Raw genomic sequence first — 22,392 nt, forward strand, 5'->3', positions numbered from 1 at the left:
CCTATACTACTTTTGAGAGTTTCTGTTGGATTTTGATGTAATGAAATTGTGGTAAATAATTAAATAAAGGCTTGAGTGGCCATTTAAAGGGATGAGATGTGCAAAGTGAGAGGGGCGCCTTGATGAAGAGAGAGAGAGAGACAGAAGGGAGAAAAAGAGAGAGGGCAGACGAGGAGTGGAGAGAAAAAGATGAAAGGAGACAGAGGGAAAACATCACAAGAAAGACGTCGAAGGACGAGGAGATGTCGGAATTGGGGATGGGGGGGCTTGTGCTTTTTGGCAATTAAAGTGATTATACCTCCCGCCAAAGGAGCTGGTAGGAAGTGTGTCGGGGGGGGTGCTTGGTTAATGGAACAGATCAAGAATAGAATTGTTGCTCAGGCGTTCTCTCTGTACAACGGACTCACAAGAGACTTGGAGAACCAACCCAGAAGAGAGAGGAGAGGGAGGAGGAGGAGGAGAGGAAGAGGAGAAGGAGAGGAGAGGAGAGGAGTCAGATGCAGAGGTTGCTCATACAGAGCAGTGATACCCAGAGAGGATATTGAAGCAGGGAGTGAGGTAAGCGGGGAGGGGGGTGAGGGAGGGAAAGAAAAGAGGGAGAGAGTGGATGGATGGAGGAGAGAAGAATGAAGAATAACATTGAATGACAGAGCATTTTCAACTAGGAGCAAACAAAGGCTTTTCTGAAAGCTTTCAAATCATCTTTTTTTTGCCCCACAAATCCATTCTGGTATTTGTCCTTGATGGTCATATTAATAAAGACCCGATCCAGAATCTGACTATAGACCTTTGTTAAAGGAACAGGCCAACATTTTGGGAAATATGCTTGTTTGCAGTTTTACCAATATAGATGTTAAGATTGATGCATTTTACCTGTGTTGCCAACTTCCAGACATGTTGACCTCAGCAAAACAAACATGGGGAAAATACATAAAGGTTTTAGGAGCAATTAGTTTATGTATTATTGCCACGTCTTCATAACTCTTAAAGGCCCAGTGTGTAAGATTTAGTGGCATCTAGCAGTGAAGTTGCAGCTTGCCATTAACTGAACACCAGGTTAACATATTTTCAGTACACACTGGACCTTTAACTAATCCCAAATGTGTGTTTATGTTTCTGCATGAAAGAAGTCCTTGTATTTTTTTCTGACTGGTTGTATTTCTTGAGTCTAAAACATCAACAATAAACATCAGGGTTTTGTTTGTCCAATGAATAGCTTCATTCTCACAGTTTTGCACTGATGCTCAGCAATCATACAGCCAAAGAAAACATCATTTTCTCTACTAACAAAAGCCTCAGTAGATCAGAATGCAATTCTATCACAAAATTTTGACGTTGCTCTTATCATGTACATGTTTGATGTGGGAAATATAGGAACTGCATTTACTTCACTAACTGGAAGATAACAGGCCGAAGCAAATAGGGAACCATAGACTATTGGTACGTACACCACAAAAAACCCTGCAACAAATCATGATACAAATCAACTCCTGGAATAAAAGGGAATTTTCCATACATTTCTTTGCCTAAAGGCACCTTGATGGTGCAAATGAAGCTACTGCAATCCTTGAACAGTGAAATGGTTAACTGTAGTTGCCACTAGATGTAAAACTTGTTCTCTCTCTGCACTTCCTGCAATTCTTTTTTGTATCCATCCCTTTTATGACCCTCCATGCAGCAGCATCCATTGGGGACGCATCCATGTGACGTCATCCCAGACAGGTATTTCTGCTCAGACAGGGAGGGTAGAGAGAGAGAGAGAGAGAGTGGAGGAGTAAAAGAGATGAGGTATGAGAACATTACGCATTGGGTCGACTCCTGGCAGAGTGAGAGCTTAAGTGAAATGGTTCCCCATGGGAGAGAGACAGGTACAGGGAGAGAAATGTAGTGGGACTCCTTGCCAGTCTGATTTGTCTCATAAAAACAAAAAAGGGACAGAGGAGGACATAAGAGATGGGACAACTGAAAAAGTAAAGGACACAATGACAGGGAGACAGGGCTGTTCCTGTTTCTGGAGCGGAGGAGGAGGTTGTAGTGAGAGAAGATGGCAGGGTTTATACCAGCATGGCCCTTGCTTAGCCTGCGCTGACGGACTTGTTGTCCTGAAGGCCTGAATGATTTATTAAAGTGAGGAGTGGCAGAGAAGAGGGCAGCCAGGCGAGCTCTGATTAACTAGGGGAGCGAGGGAGGACAAGCACTCCTCTATTATTCATTACTCCACAGGAGCGCAAAGTGGGAGCATGGCTAGAATAGCCGAAGTATAGGGAAAGGAAGAAGCAGAAGTAAAGTGGACATTTTTGCAGGCTGATTTTCCTCTTTTTTGTATATTTTATTTTGTTTGTTTCCCAATTGTTAGCGTGTGCCCTTGATGCAGGACTGGCTGGATATCAGTAAAGCGCTGCGTTTCTGCAGGGCCACAAATCTGTCTGCTTACCTCAGTGTCTAAATGAGAGTGGAGCATGCATGCATGCAAAAATGCAGGCGCACACACACACACACACACACACACACAAACGGCCACACAAACACACAGGATCTCCCTTCAAGGCAGTTTGCTGGCTGTCACATACAATACTCTCAAATATAGGGAGACATCAGTCCAGTTCTGGTCTGGACTGCTGGAAAACAGACATGGAATGTGGTATGATTGCATCCAACTGTGGTTGGATGTGGTGGCAACCATGTAGAGCTACAAAAACACACATTTACACACTTGTTTTGTTGTCCGTAAATAATGAAGCACAGTTCTTGCTGAGATCACATTATAAGATACTTTCCTGCCACCGGCCTGACAGAACCAATCTCCTCAAAAGTATAACTGAGAGGGGTGTCTGTTCAATACTTAAAAGGCAAAAACATACAACATTGATGACCTGTGGGTCTCCTGGTTGACAGATGCATTGTATACCCCAGTCATGTCTGCAACAATATATGTGTGCATAGATATGAGACTTTTTTTTATTTCAACTCCATATCCACAAACAAAAACACAAACCTGACGCCTACTTTATACATTTTTTCTCTTCCTCTTTCTCACAATCAGAACAGGTTTCAGATCGTAATAGCTGATTCTACTTGCTGTCAGTCATTGCAGTTGTAATGGAGCACATTTGACGTGGTTGAGTGGTTTATAGATTATCCTTGCATTCTTCTGGCAGGTATCCCATCAAACAGAAAATTGTGTGGTGCACTCAGAAAGATATTGCATTCCCTCTATCACCCTCTTTATTTCTCTTCATTCAATTTTCCCATCCTGCTTTGTCATTGTCTCACCCCTTCTATTTCTCTGTATAGCCTCACTCTGTTCCTTACTTCATGGCTGTAAAGCCCATCTGCTCTTAGTACTCTTATGTGTTTATTTGACAGCAGCAGTTGAGGGCTGGCCTGTCGTGTCAAGTGGGGTTGTCAGACCCTGATGGGCCAAAGCGGCTAGCTCCGATAATGGCCGGCATTTCTGAAATCACAGTGTGTATGTGCGTAGGTAAGGGTGGCGGGGGCAGCGAGGCAGAATTGAATACAGTGAGGAGAATGTGAATAAGATAAAAATAAAAATGTGCAACCACGCCGCAGACTGGGCAAGTAACCGTGCTCCTCCCGCCACCCTGAACCAGCTGGCTGCAGACCATGTCAATAAAAGTTCATTTTAGTCCATCATGATTATAATGGGGTTTCAATGAGGCATCAAATGAGTTCTGCTTGAACAGAATCATTGTTCAGCACAAAACTCTTTACTGCTGCAGATACAATTCTTTCTCCAGTGCTGCACTGTCAAAGAGCAACAAGGAGAAAGAAGTGCCTTGAGTGTGACTATATGTTTGTTGGCGTACAGCACCAAAGAAAATGTGAATTTGTGGTTGCAGGCAGGAGCATGGCTGAGCCTCAGTGATCAGAAAAATAGGAATTCCAATCCAATCCAACAGACCTGCAGTAGATAGTTCTCAGAGAAATGTAATGTTTATTTTTTAATTTCAACAAGAAACATTCACAAATGTAGCAATTATTAGAGTCTTTTTTCGCCTTAGATTGTGTTTTCTGCAGCAAATATTCATAATCAGTTATTTTAATTAGTGGTTCCCCATTTGTTTTACTTATGACCCTTTAAACCAAAAGCAATGTCTTTGCAACACCTCTTGTCATAGATTTAATATCTATGACTTATGAGCAGCAAATAATAAAAGCATAGGAGTAAACCAAGAGGTTCCCTTCTTCCAATAAAAAAACGAGAAAAATGAGAAAAGAATATACAAAAAATTATCTCATCTTGTGACCCACGTGTTGGGAACTAGTTTAAATGACTGCCACTCATCTATTTGATCATCTAAACCAAAGAGTTACTAAATGCAAAATGTGAAAAACTTTAATGGAGGAAAATTTAATTTGCTCTATGTGAATAATTATGTTCAATCTGAAGAGACTCTTCTTATTCATCCTCTCTTTCAGGTTGTATTTTTCTTTCTAGAAACCTGCTGAATGAAACCACAGAGTCACATTCTCTCACCTCCTTGGTTGAGGTGTTGGCTTGGATCAAGAAATATAATGTTTTATGAATAAAGATGAGACTTAACATGGGCATTTTACAGTGTATGCTCCTTATCTTCGCAGTGGCCCTTGAGTCGAGGCCAAGAGGAGATCTGTTTCAGCAGAACATTATGTATGCTGCCGCTGGCCACTGGACAGTTGACTCCACTTAAATCATCTAAATTATTCACCAGAAAATCTGAAACACTACCTTAGTTCACCACAGTCACACACCATCGTGTGTGTGAGTAAATTGTGAATGTGTTTGTCTCTGTGTATGTCATCATCATCATATATTTTTCATAATCTACATAAAATTAAAAAAGAAAAACATTAAAAGAGAAACAGCAGTCAGCTTCAAACAATGTTGACACTAATCTTCCTCAGGGATTGTGATGAAGCATACAAGCGTTGGTGTTTTCTTAATACCAGTGGGGTAGAGATAGTCTACAGATCAAAAGGCTTGAGTCAGACTTAATTAAAAAAATATTAATCGTGTGTGTAGTTTTTTTAGTAATTACCCTTGTGCATAATAGTGCAGCTAATTGATTCATTAAGAATCACAGCAGTCGCCTGGGTGCTCTGTGGTGTAAAAGAAACGGAGAGGGAGAAAGAACATGAGAATAAATATAACTTCAAAGAAACAAAGTACTAAGAAGGTTTAATATAACACACAACACAGAGGACTGATACTGCACAAAACAGCCACAATAAATGGTGTTTTACTATGTTTTAGTTTATATTTGCTGGTAGTATTAATGAAATGTTATGCTGATACTGAATTTATACTTGATTATACAGTGTCATCTGCTGGTCAGTAAAGGACATTTCACATTTATTTTAAGCCACAAACATATGACTGTGACAAAAGATTTCAACGGAAACCAAAAGCAAGTGACTTGTATTTATTGAATATTCAAACATTTGGTCACTGTGTCTCCCTTGGGAGGGGTTACAGGTTTAGTGCACAGCAGTCCCTAGCAACAAAGGTGTTACACTGAAAACTGATAACATTAAAAAAACTAATTCAAATACACACACATCCACAAAAAGACCAATTTCACTGTCATAGAAAACCTATGATCTCTTCCAAACGAGTCATTAAAAAGAATATGTAAAGTCTACAGCCAAATTGGCAGGAAAACATTAAACGTCCCTCTTAAAAAAATATTTGGCTAGAAAAATCATGAATGTGGTTGTTATTAGGATCCATCAACAGAATAAAAAAAGTTGCTTCACACAATAAAAGTTCCATCGAAACTCCTGATTACTCACTTCTTTGATGCAGCAGCAGACAACTCTGCTCACAGTAATGACTAGATTGATTTTGCTCTCACTGAAGCAGCCCTTTTTCTAAATTGAGCAATCATGGGTCATGTTTGCTGCCGTCATACAGCTACATTGACCTCGCTGATGAGTGGACAGAACACCAACAGCCACTGTTTGCATTTTGATTACCATCCAGCTAATGAGTCAGAAATGTCACCTTCTGACTGGAACACAGTGGAGCAAAACAGCAGGGGAATATGTCCCTTTTGTAACCTTTGGAATAACAGACAGAGCTTGACAGAAAGGTTTAGCAGAGTACAAAGTTGTAGCCTTACTAGAAAAAATATCCTACAGCAGAGTCAGTACAAATGATGTCTTCTAAAAAGATTCATCCTTGTCAGCGAGGCCAAAATGAATACTGAGAACTCTCCTTCAACTCTCCTTGACTGACGGATCAAAAACATTTTTCATGCCCCGCAGCAGTACATGCTTTTCATTATCACACAGACACAGTCCTTTCAAACAACACTATGAAGCTGTTAGTTTTTTGAGACAGTCCTTGCACCAGTTTGACCAGGGTTGATCATCGAGAGATCACTCAGCAGAGAGATTTTGGCCGAACTTTTGGGAAAAGCTGGAAAAAAAAAACAAAAAAAATATTAACATTCATGTTTTATTTCTGCATTATGGCAAGAAAATCAGCTGGCGAAGCCTAAAACTCTTCGTGTGGTAGCTCACCCCGAAGTAGTTGTTTGGAACGAAGCCCTCCCTGCCGCAGAGAGAGGCCCACCACCAATCCGACCCTTCCGGTTTCTGCAGGATGGTGACCATGTCTCCCTCTTTGAAGCTCAGCTCATCGGCTGCCTGAGCTGGGTAGCTCCAGAGAGCGTACAGCACCCCGCTGTTCTCCACCCCCATGGCTTCCTCCACACCTGGTATTACAAAGAAAGGAGGATATATCTATGCACGTCTAACACTTACTGTACCAGAAAGTGAGTTTCAATTAGTGATCAGGAAGACAAGTGGTGTTTCTTGACTGAAATGGTTACAGGTAATAATATCAGCTTTTGATTAAATATCAGATGTGTAAAAATTCATATTTCACTAAAACAGCTTCTACTTTATTTTCTTACAAAGCCTGTCAGTGTATACCAGTGAATACAGGTAGGACACAAGATCGGTGTGTTTTAAACAGTGTTTCAAAGGCTTTTCCGGCCTGCTAAAAATGAAGATTTGGTATGAAATACAAAATAGTTTAAAGATTGCCTCACAATGTGTCCTGTTGCAGTGTCCTTGAATAAGACACCAAGACCCCTATCTGTTGTATCTCCCTGCTATGTTAATTTAGATGGGAATATTGAATAAGGCCCACAAATGTAAACTTCAGTTTTATGAAGGGTATTTTGGCATCAGCTATATTATTTGCTTGAATGTTGTGTTTGCCAACACAAGTATAGTTTTGAATGACTAATGGAAGACTAAGCTCAAACCTGTCACATCTAACCATCACTTTATGATTCATCCTACAATGATGACTTTTGTATTTAATAGTGCAGTGTCATAAGGTGTGTGTGTGTGTGTGTGTGTGTGTGTGTGTGTGTGTGTGCGCGCACATGTGTAAGTGTAATTGCCTCACCCCTAAGGAAGCTCTCACACTCCTCAAACCCGACAGCATAAGGATCGCACTTCTGGGACGCAGTAGCGCCGTCGCTCTGTGTCATGGCCATGACAGCAGCTCCATTTCTCACCAAAAACTCACACAGAGGACGGTCGTTACAAGAGGCTGCACAATGCAAAGGAGTCCTGTGGGCCAAAGAACTGGCAGTAAATAAATACATCTAGAAATACAAGATTGCTGTTCTGAAAATGTTACATTAAGACACATTATGAACTCCACACTTTTAGCAAAACCCTCACCTTGAGAGTCTCAATGGGAACTGAACATGCCACTTTTAATGTACTGATTTTTCACAAAATCTAAATACAATGAGATGAGTGAGAAGAGAAGTGACTCTTTACCAGCCGTGACTGTCTGGTGCGCTGACATTGGCTCCAATGCGAACCAGGAAATCCACAACATTGTAATGGCCCCCGCAGATTGCATTGTGAAGAGCAGTGATGCCTTCATCATTGGGTTGGCTAGGGTCGTTCATCTATGGAAAACATTTCACACAGAGAGGATTCATCAGCTGAACTGTAATCACTTACGTTACAAGAACTTCTGCTCTAAGATATTCTCATGCTTTTACTGTACATATCAATAAAGTGTGATGTTGAATGTAAATTATAACTGGTTTATTCACTTAATCCTCTTTCTGGAACTACTGTCAGGATCACATTGAGCCAGCACCCAACCCCAACTTTGCTGAAATGGAAGCTGTTTTACCGCATGAGAAACTACCAGGAAAATGTATTTCTGTATAAAGAAGATGCAGGGATGTGTTGAATAAGGGAATGCAGGCTCAGCAAACCTTCCCTGAGAGAATGAAAGTTAAATATAACATTTCCCAGTGCTTCTTAAAGTCTGCATCCAAATCTGGAGCACCAACTTTGGCACTTTACTGTCTTTATTCAGACTGGTTGAATGAGTTTAAAATGTATCAATGGAGGCTGCTGATGTGAGGTAAAGATAAAATGGGGGAATTAGTATAAATTGTTACTATTTATACTAATTTATTTATTTAATCTCAATAGATTATGTTTTTATATAACAATGGTAGTCTTTACATTTTGAATTTGTTTCTTTGAATCAATTTGACCCTTTTTTACATTTTGCTTGTTTATTAAAACATATATATATTATTTGTATATAATTATTAGAATGGGTTTAGTATTCTAGGCATTATAACTATTACTGAGAGTAGCAGCAGTGTCAGTATACTGTATACAATTAGGTGTATGTCTATTAGTATACACACACACACACACACCTCCTGCACGGCCCTCTGCACTGTCTCCAGTTCTCCGACCAGCGCTCCGTCCAGTAGCAGGACGAGCGGGCTGAGCCGTGCTCGCTTTCCAGAACCTTTGTGTTCCCGGTTGGACCGGCGCAGAATGGAATGGTAGCTCTGAAGCGACAAACAGGATGCAAGCTCGTATAAAGTAAAACACTTGACTGCAGAGATGTTGTTCACCACAGTTAGTTAAAACAAAATGTAACATAACCCATTTTATATCCAACTGTATATCAAAAGCATTTAACAGAACTATAACCTACTTCTTGCCATCTTTGGTTCAATAGAGGTAAATCAGTCGATTGACAAGTATTTAGGGCAAGCTATTTCACTATCTACATTGTTGGCTAGCAATGACTCAGGTATCTGGGAAATATACTACATTTGGATTGGTTGTGTTACAAGCTGGCCAACAGAGATAATAACTTCTTGATAACATCGCAACCCCTCCTTGAAAAATGGATGACTATCTTCAGTGGAACTCTATCTTAAGCTGCCTGTCAATGCACTTTAAAATAGGAGACAACTGCATCGTAAATACTGGTTCTTCCAGTTACGCCTGTATGTAAATACAGCTGCCATTGACCAAAACTTGTAATATGTGGTTGTCTTCTAATCATTTAGGGTTTTCTTTGTTGCCTTTGTTGCATCTGTTGTCCTTTTCATCCCCACATTTACCATCTAAGCCCATTTCTTACTCTGAAGTCGTGGGGAATCAGTGTAGATGTTTGAGGAAAAGGTGCAGGAGGCATAGCGCTGTCCTCTCCGTCTGAAGAGCTGCTGCTCTCGCTACCTCGCTCCCCCTTCTGGCGACGTTCATTCCTGCGAAAAAGCTTGTCGATGAGATTTTTGTACTGGTTCGGCTGGTAATGGGAGGCCTTCTTCAGGGGCCGTGACTGGTCCACGGAGCCCCGTCTCTTCAGGGCCCGGGGGATTTCTGCCCGCATGCGGAGCAGCTCCTCCAGGTTAGGAATCTCCTGGCTCTGGGCCTCAGGAGCCACCACTGGCTGTAGTCGGGTGGGGCTGAGGGGCCGGGGAGCTGGAGGTACGCCCTGCTCAACCTTCATACTGCCCTCTGGTGAGCTGGGAGTCTCCGAAATCACAGGCATGTAATGAACAAAGTCGAGCCGCTCTAACTCTGCATCTATATCCCCTGGGTTCAGCACTGCAACGATGGACAACAAACCACATTTGTAATGCACAGTTAGTTGAACAGAGATGTCGTGAACATAGAGAGTGTTAAATGTGTTATACCATCACTGTATATGGCTGGTTGTCTCAGCTCAGGGGGGGGTTGCTGTGGGTGGAATACAGGGTGGTTGGAGAATTCCCTTGGGAAGGGTACAGCTGGTAGGTAAGGTGTCATATCACCTTCTCCTCCCAGGGCTCTGGGGTGGTGGGTCATCATCGCTCCCCAGTGGGGGTTTTGGAGACGCATGATGACAGAAAGAGGGATGGGCCTGCGCTGACGGGACTGGGTAGATGTTGGAGGTATTGAAATACGGGAGATGATGGGCTGAGGGTGGAAAGGGGAGTGGGATGGGGACGAAACATCTGGAGGTATTGATATACGTGCATTACGGGGGAGAGAGCCCTGGGAAAACTGAAGAGAGCGAGGATCCTGAAAAGAAATAAGAAAAGAGGGATAAATTCGTACTAATTCGAGGGCTGGCGGAGAATTGCACTACTTTTAGCAGTTGTGGTGGTTTTCTGTACCATAGAGGCCAAAAATCTTCTTAAGATCTTTAAGGAATAAATGCTATGATTGCTTTTGAGTTCTACATTCTGTTAGTCACTTCATGCTGTTCTTATCTTTGAAACACAGAGCCAGGCCACTGTGGCTTCTCAAGAACTCACAATGAACACAAAGAAAAGTTTGGGCAACCACATAAGCCATAATAACAAATCTCCCAGAGCTCCTTTGTGACTGTTTCTCTGGTAACACTACCCACCTTTTTGGGGCTTGGGGCTGGAGGAGGGCCATCAAGGTTGGATTCTCTCCAGCTACTATTTGGCACAGACGGCCGTATCCACTCTGTCTCTGTAACAGGAAAGTGTTAATTTAGAAAACAGAGACCACATACAGTACAGGCAGAGCACCAGTGCCTCTTACATCTTGTGCCTAAATTGTTTGTCCTGGACTAATTCCACAACAAAATATGAAAGTTGTAAAAACTTGTAGTTGTAAAAGAGAAAGTAGCAGAAATCAACCGACTGTCATAGGTATGGTGAGGTTTCCTCTCGTAGGACACGTCCAGATCTGTCTCATTCCACTTGCCAGGACTCTTTTGCCACTGCACACCCTCTTCTGGGAAAGAGTGAAAAAATAAGAGCAAAACAAAACACAAAAACAGAGTGAGAGTGCTGGAAAGAGGGACAAATTACAAAAGGAAGCTTAAAAAGAACTTTTTTTTACAGGCCAGTATTTCTCCAAGACTTTTTATTTGTAGAGTTGAGGAATCTCCGAAAGAGCACTGTGGCATTAAACCCAGAGCAATTAAATTACTAGGTTGCATTTTCAGAGTTTTTTATTGTTAAAATGTTTATAAAGTGAAGGTCAAACTAGCATTACTCTACTGTACATCTATGAAACCCATTGGTAGGATGTTTTTGTTTTTTTGTCACAGTTCAGTTACATCTAAAGCTTCCAGAGCGTCACACCCACCTCTTAAAAAAACAGACTTGTTTAATTAACAACATAACATAACAATAACGCAAACTGAACTATGATTGGCAGCATTTCTGACCATACCTGCTCCAATGACATACCATGTCTTAATACCATGTTTCACAATACAAACACCTGATTCCTTAGAAAAATGATCAACACTGAATATGAATAGTTACCCAGTTACCCAGTTTTCTCACATACAGTAAGACAATCTTTCAGGTAGTTTCCCACCTTCACTATAGTTGGAATGTAGTTAATTTATAATATTGAAATATTTCTGATTGGTTTAATTTGCCCACAAATTACATCTAACTGTTTCACAGCTAGATGACTACAGTCACTTACCAGGTTCCCTGAAACCGCCAAAATTTCGTGGGAGCGTGCTGGACATTGTATAATTGAAGGACAAAGGAGAGGGGCTTCTCTCTGGCCGAGGCGACCTGCGGCCCATCTGACTGCTGTCATAAGGGTTCAGCAGGTTGCCAGAGGAGTGGACTGAGCCAGACCGAGATGACTGGTCAAAAGAAACAGCTGTGGGGTTCGGGGAGGGGCTCCTCTCGATGTAACTGATTGAGCCTCGTGGGCTCCTGTCATAATTAGAAGGGGGATTACGTCTTGGGGTGTGAGGTGAGTGCTTGGGGCTCTGCTGGCTGTACGAGTAGCTCTCAGATCCAGCTCGAGGAAGGGGAGAGTGTGACTCCCTGTGGATCTTAGGGGATGAGAGTGGGCTGATGGAGGAGACAGAAGAGGAGGATGTTTTTTTATTGCTGGAGATGAGGGAGTCCACGGGATGGAAAGTTGTTGAGCTTGAGGAGATAGGCTGGGAACTGAAGCTGCCATTACTGCTGCCACTTGACTCCCTAATAGTGGTGGAGGTGTTAGACAGCTCGGTGGACAGAGGCTTCTCTCTGTAATTTGTAGAGCTCGTCTAAATGGGAAAATGTATCTGTTATAAATACAGTTATTACTCTAAAAATATAAGGAATGACTATTACTCATTTTCATTAAATTTAACAAAGATAAAACAATACTTATGTATCTTGTTGGCATTCAATAACTACTGCACAAATGTGAAGGGTCTATTTCTCACAGAAATATGTTGTTGAATATTAACAACACCATTATTGTTGTTTAAATTTAGGGAAATAACAGTAGTAGATTTAGTACATTTAGCTTGGAAAATAGACAGGTAAACCATACACATTTTATCTTTTAAGAAATAATGATGAAAGAAACCCTCTAATAGAAAACCCAGACACTAATAGTATGCTAGAGGCTAGCTATGAGAGGGTGCAGAACTTTAACTCACTAAAGAGGGACACTCACACATGTATGCACACTTTTAAAAACTACAAACTGTGGCAAACTAACAGCTAAAAGGAGAAAACCAGTGCTGAAGGTTTGTGTGTACCTTAGACCCAGACGTGGTGTTGTTGTCGTTGGAAGAGGCCTCCTTCAGCAGGGAGTTGAACTCTCTGGATAACTCATCTGCTGTAGCCAACGATGCATTCAGGTCCTCATTTATACTCTGGACTGAATATAAACCACATAAGCACAAAAGACAATTAGCAAAGGATAATAGTCCCATGTGCACAAATATACACTGAGCCAAAGAGACAAATCAAGGACTTGTGGGAACTCACACAGCATGCTGCTGCCATAGCTTGTCTGGGAACTCATGGCTGTGAGGTAGCAGCTTTCAGCTCCTGAAAAAAAATAATAAAAAAAATACCACAGCTGTTAGGAGAACAGTCTCACACCACTTTCAGCTCACAATAGTTTCACAATTACATGAGATGGATTCCCATTCAGCACTTTCAGACATTTTATGGGAATCGGCATGCTCCAGCCAATGATATAATGTAACAGCATAAGGGTTCGTATGAACAGGCTTCGTTCTCTGCCCTCTAGGCTCCTCTCATTCCATTCCAGTCCAGTCTTTAACTCTTGATGCAATAAAATTACACTGTGGCTTCTAACTGAAAATGCTAAGTATTGTTTAACCCTACCCTTTCTTTCCTGCTGCAGGCTCCAAGCTTTCTTACCCTTTCAGATGCTCCGATAAGAAGCCAACTTTGTGGGAACACATAACCTGAACGCCCTTCTTGTCTGAACAAGCCTGGGTTTCCCCATGGTTTGAAAATTTCAGAAGAAATCTTGTAGGCATGCTTGGAGCGACTTATGTGGTCACGCCACTCAATGAAATCACAGCCCTATGAAGGCCATTTTAGAAAAACAGTTTGCAGTGTCTTTCCTGTTTGCTGATCTCTGGTGCCAGGTGTTTCAGCTTAGTATCACATACGACTGGTCTGTTTGAAAGCCAGGTTCAGACAGACAGGTGCAGTACACAGCTCGTGAAGTGGATGACAGATTATATTAATACTCCAGACAGCTGTGTATGCCAACAGGTCAATTAGTCCAGACTGACAAAAAGCTATGCAAAGTTCAAGGTTCATTTATTTGTCATTCTAAAACATAGGGTTGTACTTTTTAGGCTTTCTGCAGGAATACAGTCATTTCCGAGCTTTGTTTACCAGGAAATGACAGATTCAAATAATGCGTTAATGCCAAAAGAAATCACAGCATGCCTGATAATCACTTACAATATATGCATATCTGCAAATGAATTCATAGTCAAACATTTCTGCTCATTAATAGGATCTGTCTGACAACTGTAGCTGTCAAATATTGAGTAAATAAAGACTGTGTAAGACTATAATCAGATCAATTGTCAGCTTGTATTTGTGGGCAGTATGGATGACACATTTTGTAAAGGTAAAATATAAAGAAGTCAATAGTACTAGGGACATAATAGAAGCATCTAATTCATGAACTGTGAACATGATTCTGTGGCATCTTCTTCATGAACATAAAATACACCACATTAAGCGTCTCTCTCTCTTTTAAGGATTGTAAAGCTTTAATATTGTGGAGAACCTTTAGTTCATTACATTTTAAAGGGAACAGTAAGTCCTGATATGACTTTCACACATGTGGATAAAATTAATGCCATGTTAGTCCAAACTTAATATGTTATTTCAGACCATACCATAAATATGTGCATGTTGGTGCTCATTAAATAGTAAATCTTAAAATCCTTAGTTGAATCATATGTTTATCCAAATGTGTTGGGACATTTTAACACACTTGCACCTCATTTACAAACATAAACTGAACTAATAATGGCCATGTAAGCATAGTCACACAGACGCGCGGAAAGTGAGGTCAGTGTCTCGGCCTGTGGAAAACAAGGAATCCACTGTCACTGATGAATCAGCCACTAGGCCTGTGACCACTCAACATGTCTGTGAGCTATTTTGGTAATTTTCTTACTTCAAAAACAAACCATGGCTACTCCTAAACTATTGTATACTGTGTCATCACTTTGCTGTTTTTATAGTATGACACAAATGATTGTTTTCCCTTGAGCCCACTATGCCTTGCCTACAAGTTCTTGGGTTAGTGATTTCCAGAGTAACCTTAATTTGTGGGGAGGTTGTATTTCTGTGAGACTGAAACTATGAAAAAATACATGATCCAACAACTCCAAAGCTTCTTTTGTGTATCTTGTTCAATTATGTTGAAACAGAAAACAAGAAATGATACACAGAGGCCACTGTAAAAAAGATTAAGGTATTATTTCCCTTTTTAGCTCTTCGTGTTAAGCTACGTTACATATTGTATCATTTGCTGTACATGACAAACTTCTTCTTTTTTTAAATTGGGCATAAAGAGGGAGGGGGAGGCGTTAATCTTTGTTGCCACCTTTAATCATACACCCTTAAAACTAGACCAACATCAACTGACTTTAGATTATACACATCCTTCTCAGTTACTGGATAAGTCCCCCCCCCCAACACCAGTTAAACATTTGCCAGGGCTAGAGGAAAACATGTGTTATATAAGGTCATCAGTCTGAAGTGTGCAGTAGAGTCAGATAATAGTTGTTCTTTTCACACTGTGTACTCTGCTGTACTGTCACAATTGTCATGTTTCAGTCAGGGCTGTTCACAGGCTTCCATTCCTCACCACTCCTCCAAGTGAGGCATTCACCTCACACACAGTCAGGGACGCTTATCTTTGTGAAGAACAGCTCACACAACAACAGATTACACTCTCACTGACTCACAGAGGTCAGGTTGCTCACTCACTGAACTCTCCCCTTCCTGCCCTGCAATTCATTCACCCCACCCGTTCCCTCCCTGTTACACTCTTCTGCATTGCACGTCCTCTGTTTTCTCTTCACTGGTTCTATTAAAACTTTTACTGTGTTGGTTACCATCTGTGTACATCGGCGCACTTTCCTACACCTTCAATAAAATATGAAGATTATTTATGTTTCACCAAAAATCAGTGACATAGCTAGTGGCGTAGTAGTGGCATCAACTGTTTCGCACGTCTTGTGGGAGATTGGACCATTTAACCTACATAGTGAAAGAGCAGGTCTGCGTTCGAGGGGCAGAATGCGAACGAAAGAGGCACTGTTCACCTTATTATAAGTCAGTGTGGCATCAAAATGATTTTGAAGCTTTTATTTGAAGGTACAATAGTTTCATAATGTTGCTTTAACTAGTAAATATTTGTGGATTAGTTTGGGAATTTTATTTTTCTCTTTACTTAAGCCTTATTTCACTGTGACTTAACTGAAAAAAATGTGCTGCAAGTAAACAATAAGTACATATTAATTATTAATTAATATAATTAAAAACATTTCTCATCAGTTACTAACATCTTTATTATAAAGGGTTAATTCACAGATTATAAACTGAAACCAAGGGTATTACCTTACTTCCTTTATGACTTTATATTTCTTGCTCTATCATCTCATTTTGTCATTGCCTGGTGATATATTTGTTATAATCTTCTTGTTTTTGTTCTTTATCTTGACAGCTTTTGTTGGTAATTTGCATCTCGTCGTCCTTTGCTTTTCTTATCAGCATACTTTATGACTGTGCAAATAAGCTAAAGTAAACTAAACAGCATAGACCAGACTTGGTAAAATTGTAAAAGTATATATAGAGAATAATATTCACTATATGCATTTTTGCATTCTCCATAAAGGTTTTCTAGGAACAGCCAATATAGTATCATGTGAGGCAACTGTTACACCTTAGAGTACACACCCAATATATAGGGGTGTTTGTCTTTAAGTATTGAATCACGCAAACATTAATCATCTGAAAATTGAAAGTGGACTGACAGCTTGTGGCCACTGCAGTGGTGCTGTCCTCTATTCTGGGCTTGCTGATCTGCTGCCACACTTGGGTTTCTTTCTCAAGAGAAGTTTCCTGGAAAACCTCATGTTCCCTTTCTTTCAGTTCCTTTCCACTGCTTTGATTACAATGTCAGCTGGTTCTACCATTTTAACAAACAACAATTAGCTCTCTCGAGTGGTAAAGCCAAGATGAAAACCACATGATGAAACCTTAAAGGAGCACTTAACAAAACTACTGGCTACCTCTGCATAGTAGACTCTAAAAAGTTGGGAACTTTGTTAACAGATACTCAAAAAAGCAGAGATCCTGTGGGAAGTAGAGAGGAGATAGGATTAAATACAATAATCATTAGCTTTGCAGAATGCCAGGGTGTGTCTGACCAAGACGACAAGCAGTCCCTCCCTCTTTTCCTTTTCCTTCACCAACAATCCCAGATTACACATCAAAATGAGTCTCTAGTTTCTGCTGAACTTATTTCCATCCAGGAATCCCCCCCCCACTATTATTTGTCCCTCCTCCATATCCTTCCTCCAGATCTTTTTGGCATTGTCTCCGTTCTCATTCTTGGCAGGGATCGTGTTTAAGACTGAATGATAAAAGAAATTCCTCTGACACGACCAGACACTTCCCTTTGTGGCCTACTTTTCATATTTCTTTGACGTGGAGTCCTAAAATCAAAGTCTGGCTGTATGTCATCAAGCAGACGACATAAACACATTATGTCACACAGGTAAATCTGCTACTAATCCCCACAGCTATGATTTTACAGGCCTGTGGTGAAACACTCTCGTAGGTATATGACTGTTTTTTGCTTTCACACGGTCAACAGATAGAAACTGAAACAGACATGGATAACAGAACTAAACAGAGATAAGTAAAAATACACATAGAAGTATTATACAATTAGGTAATTATGGTGTATATATAGATATACTGTATATAAAAAGCAACATTAAAACCCTGGTATCATTGGTCTGAAGTCCATTGAAGGTATTTTCGTGCCTGGATAACATCGAATGTAATGTTGATCTTGGCTCGCCACTATCTCATGTGATGGGATGGGAATCATTCGAAATGGGCTGTTGGCATTTGGAGATTAAGGCCATGGCTAATTGTGCAAATACAGGAGAGATGTATTGTGTAATTATTGTGTGAAACATCAGGGATCTAGGAAGGAGATCATCTGGTTAATTTGGGGGTTTTATCTTCATTACCTATCTGCCTAATCTTATAGATAATAAAACTATAACCAAACTGTCATGTAAGTAATTAGCTGTATTGATGTTTTTTCTTTTTCTTTAGCTGCATGAGCTGTTAAGTTAAATGTGATGACTTCCCTGCTTGACATATGACCTACCAGAACTGGTTTATTAATCATGTAATCTACTCCCAGACTAAAACAACTGTAAGCTTTTAAAATACAGAAAACTCCACCCAAGGTAGTTATTTTTATAATGCTTACAACCGCACCTCCAACCTAATAAGTCACTGAAATGCTGTGCCTTCATAAATATGCACACACACTCTATTCTTGACAGCAACCGTCAATGCCAAAGACAACGGCAAACAATGCACCTCTTTTGATCCACTCAAGCTTAGGATAACAATCAGTCCTAGCTGACACTGAGGGTACATAAACTTTATGTGAACCAAAGGATATTTTCTGAGGTGATTAAAATATAATCCCTACGCAATACAAGTTGTTTGGTTCATGATGCTATAGGCTCTCCTTTGACACAGTGGCTACTTGCACTATTCCAGCTATCCTCTGCACTTCTAGAGCAACACTGTTCTCCACAGCATGTGACTCAGGAATCTCTCAGTGCTGCACAACATAACAGACATTTCTGGCGAGCTCCATTTAATACCTGCAGTGTGTCGTGCTCACGCTGAGGTACAAGAAATACAAAGCAGGACCATTACCAAAAAGTAGAGCAGCTGTGCATATCTGCCCTTGCATGTTTGTGCATGCAAGAGTTTTTATCACTTAGAAGAAAGTTAAATTACAGGTGTAATTTAACGACAGTATGAGCACTTGTAGGCAACAGGTTACAGCAAGTGCATCACACAATGCAGCCTAGCTGGTTTTTGAGACCCAGCTCAGGGTGCACAAGCTGGATAGCTTCCAACTCCTGTCCGACAGGAAAGTTTAGTTTGTTTGCAACCCTGCAAATGAGTCCAGCAAATAACTGACACATATGAACTTAACAGTACATGTTTCACAGCAACACTTAAAATCACCATTAATAGGATTTGTCTACTGTCACAATATGGCAAACATCCAACAAAATGATCACATAAAAGCTCATAAAATACCATTTAATCAGATAACATCACTGTTAAATCGGCTACAGGTCTTAGTAAGTATCACTGGCTGTAAAGTGACTCTCAGTGTGGGGTTGTACAGGATGCACGAGTCTGTCAATGTCCAGCAGCTGGCTGGTGCACTTAAGCTTCCCTTTGTGGTTGTAGACTGTAAGGCATGCCAGGCAGGGATGGTAACATCTGATTTTCATTAGTTTGAGAACAAGCTCCTCCTCGCATTCAAGACCCTTCACAATGAACCATGGAAAGAAATAGCCTATTCAACATTAAAACCAAAGGCGTCTTCATAACTGTTTGTTACTTAACTGGAGCCACGAAGTGACTCAAAGAGCTGCACCAACCACACACTACTTGCACAACACGGACGCGATCTCTCATAAGAAAACTATGTGTCTTCACCTCGCACAGTGATTCCCACGCACATAGGTACGTACGCTGTATTATGGGACGAATACAAAAAACTTCCTTACCTCACAAGATGAGAGCCGTTCTTCCGTCCCAAATATTCGAGAGGTAAGCTGAGCCCTGTACAAAGTTTCTTGTCCTTCCTGAGGCTGGGTTGCTCAGTCTGTGTTTCTCTCTAGCGGTGGTTGCTCCAGACATTTAGTCATCGCTGCATACTGAGTCGAGTTATTTGGGCTGTAGAGTCCAGCCCCTCTGGCTGTCTCCACTGCTGTAACCCGAGCCAGGTGTTTCTACCACAGCTGGTCCAGGTGAAGCATACCATCGTACTGAGCTGGCAGTTTTTACTGTGACTTTTTTTAAATGTAATGCAATATAGTAATAATAAATAAAAAAGTAGTTTATACGTTGCGTAATTTCTTACAGGAACACATAACACACACTACAGCATTAACATTATTACCCCCAGCAGATATAACACACTTTGTATAGGCCTACAGAAATCTAAGTAATCATATATAGATAGATAGATACTTTATTTATCCCGAGGGAAATTCAAGTATCCAGTAGCATACAAAACATACATTACATACATTAAACATATATTAAAAAATAAATGAAATTAACTTATTAATATATGTTTTATTATACATTTAAATGATACACATTAAATATATTCAACCTATATATGAACACACGATTAAATAACTATGTTTTTTTTAAATTACTATTATTTAATGACATAAAAATGTGGTAGGCTACAAACATCTCAATACCAACAAACAAATTACAGATTGTTATGGCTCTAAAGTATATTGTATATTCAGTAGCTGTTGTTTCACCTGCTATCTCATACATTACAATACCAGTCATTATATTCTTATTCATGCTGCTGTTAAAATCATACTGACTTAAAATAAGATCAATAAGCCAAACTTTATCGATTATTTATATTTATATATTTTTTTTATTTATAATTTATCATTATGAAAACAAAAATACAATAAATATCAGTATCTACATCTTATCTGGACTCACATAAACTCAAATATTAGGAAAAATGAGTCAGATAATGAAACTGAACTCGTGTTTTTTTGTTTTTTTTTTACGTGCGTGACTCGTTCTGTCAATCACTTTTAACGTCATCACGTAACGTCAACGTCCCCCCCGCCCTACGCTGGTGAAGCGTTTCCGCCAAGATGGTTGTCGGTGCTTTCCCTATCGCCAAGCTCCTCTACCTCGGAGTGAGGCAGATGAGCAAGCCTGTGGCGAACCGAATAAAAGCGGGAGCCCGGAGAAGCGACTTCTTCAAGACTTACATCTGTCTGCCGCCGGCACAGCGTAAGTAACCGAGTTAATGCCCGCCAATGACCGCTAGATTTCAGTGTCAGACGCCCCGGTCGGTGGATGAAGCGAGCACGACTGCAACAGCCAATGGGATTGTAGTTCTCAAAACCGCTCAGCCAATCGTGTTCACGGGTTCACCTGGTCGACCAATAGCAGCCGGGGACGAGGGCGGGTCTTGTTTGTCATTGAGCAGGTTGTAGCTTTGCTTTCAACAGAAGCTGCGATACTTTTTGCCCCTTTTGCCCCTTTTTGCCCCTTGTCCTGCTCAGAAAATTACATCATTTTAATAGTTATTATTTTTAAATATTATATGTTTTTCTCCAGCGACTGTGCTCTGTTGTTTAAGGAGTATAAAACGCTGTTAAATTGGAAGTTAAAGCTACTTGTATTCAGTTATTTATACTGAATATGCAGAAAACTTGTGTTAAAAGGACTTTACTGCAGTAGTAGTAGTTACAATAAATGTTTAACTTTACACACAAAAGCCTTTAAACAAAGAACAGGGCACAAGAGCACGTTAAAATGAGACTTTTAGTCTTTTAGTGCATGAAAGAAAGCCTTTATTATAAGATACATGGTGTTTGATTATTCAAAGAAATATCTCACTCAATAAAATGGACAAAAATTGACAGTTTTTTTTTAATTAAGACAAAGTAACAAACAGGAAACGTTTTTCAAGAGGACTTCACTGAAGTAGTAGTAGTGGCATTGCATTCTCACATGTATTTTAAACTGTTTACTTGCAATCAGATTGCAAATGTGAATAACACTGACATATAACATTGAACTAACTGTAACCGTGCACTCTGTGTTCACAGTTTACCACTGGATTGAGATGAGAACGAAGATGCGGATCATGGGCTTTCGGGGCTCCACCATTAAGCCGCTGAACGAGGAGGCGGCTGCGGAGCTGGGCGCAGAGTTGTTGGGAGAGGCTGTCGTCTTCCTCGTGGGTGGCGGATGTATGGTACTGGAGTACAGCAGACAGGCCGCGAACTCGCGCCGCAAAGAAGAGGAGCTGAGCGACACCATCACAAGCCTACAGACTCAGCTAGCAGAACTTGCACTAACCACAGAGACTCTAGATGCTCAGCTGAGAGAGGTCAACAGGCAACTGGTGTCCTTTCCTCTTCCCACCAAAAAGTGATGAGATTAGGTCTTTGCTATACGACGTGGCCCTGTTTGTTGGTCTGTGTGTGAAAGTACAAGATAGTACTGCCATGTGTACAGCCTGATAATGACCCTGCTTTAGTCCACCCTGTCCAGTAAATTGGGGGGGAAGAGGTGGACATGAGCATATCAGTGCGCTGTGGCTTTGGCTACTATCATTATCTCATGTTTTGAGCAACTAGCTGCGAAGGGGGATTGCTATGATATTCATAGTGTATGTCTATGGTTGGCCTTGCATGTTCATCATAAAGTTGACTGTATATAAAAATTGGCCGGAAAAGGCAATGGTGACTGTAAAGTTAATATATTTTATAACAACTCCAGAATATTGCTTTATCTTTTCATTTCAGTGATCGTCATGGAGCTTAATCATTTAGGAAATGCTGATTTTCATGCTCTTCTGGCTTCATTAAATGCAAGTGCCAGTCATAAATGAGAAACATTTTGTGTATTTGATTGAAGGCCAAAAGCGGACAACAAAAACAAAAACGTGGGTCACATCAATGGGTTATTTGTGTGT

General features: G+C 40.6%; 2 protein-coding genes across 2 annotated transcripts; one reads left to right on the forward strand and one right to left on the reverse strand.

Moving 5' to 3' along the window:
- Positions 1-5,390: 5,390 nt before the first annotated feature.
- ppp1r13l (protein phosphatase 1, regulatory subunit 13 like) lies at positions 5,391-19,591 on the reverse strand. The gene is made up of 13 exons (XM_035680643.1): positions 19,424-19,591; positions 13,056-13,118; positions 12,824-12,945; positions 11,758-12,340; positions 10,957-11,049; positions 10,694-10,782; positions 9,996-10,362; positions 9,440-9,906; positions 8,718-8,855; positions 7,807-7,940; positions 7,424-7,590; positions 6,526-6,719; positions 5,391-6,421 (listed from the first exon to the last, which is right to left on the reverse strand). Exons 2-13 carry the CDS (start codon positions 13,090-13,092, stop codon positions 6,386-6,388), a joined length of 2,427 nt encoding a protein of 808 aa, XP_035536536.1. The 5' UTR covers positions 13,093-13,118; positions 19,424-19,591; the 3' UTR covers positions 5,391-6,385.
- A 921-nt stretch (positions 19,592-20,512) lies between these two features.
- On the forward strand, positions 20,513-22,392 carry opa3 (outer mitochondrial membrane lipid metabolism regulator OPA3; the record flags this gene model as incomplete). Its single annotated transcript, XM_035680678.1, is given in 2 exon segments — positions 20,513-20,696; positions 21,521-22,392. Coding segments are annotated over 2 exon segments (471 nt in total). The 5' UTR covers positions 20,513-20,554.

The sequence above is a fragment of the Morone saxatilis genome, unplaced genomic scaffold (genome assembly GCF_004916995.1).
Source record: "Morone saxatilis isolate NCDOM2014 unplaced genomic scaffold, NCSU_SB_2.0 Contig8, whole genome shotgun sequence".
Classification (NCBI taxonomy): Eukaryota; Metazoa; Chordata; class Actinopteri; family Moronidae; genus Morone; species Morone saxatilis.

Excerpts from the sequence above, each read along its gene's own strand:
- ppp1r13l (XM_035680643.1), bottom strand. The coding sequence starts at position 13,092 with ATGAGTTCCCAGACAAGCTATGGCAGCAGCATGCTGT. Across the intron at positions 9,907-9,995 it reads ACCAGCCATATACAGTGATG|TGCTGAACCCAGGGGATATA; the intron begins GTATAACACATT and ends CCATCGTTGCAG. Across the intron at positions 6,720-7,423 it reads GTGTGAGAGCTTCCTTAGGG|GTGTGGAGGAAGCCATGGGG; the intron begins GTGAGGCAATTA and ends TTGTAATACCAG.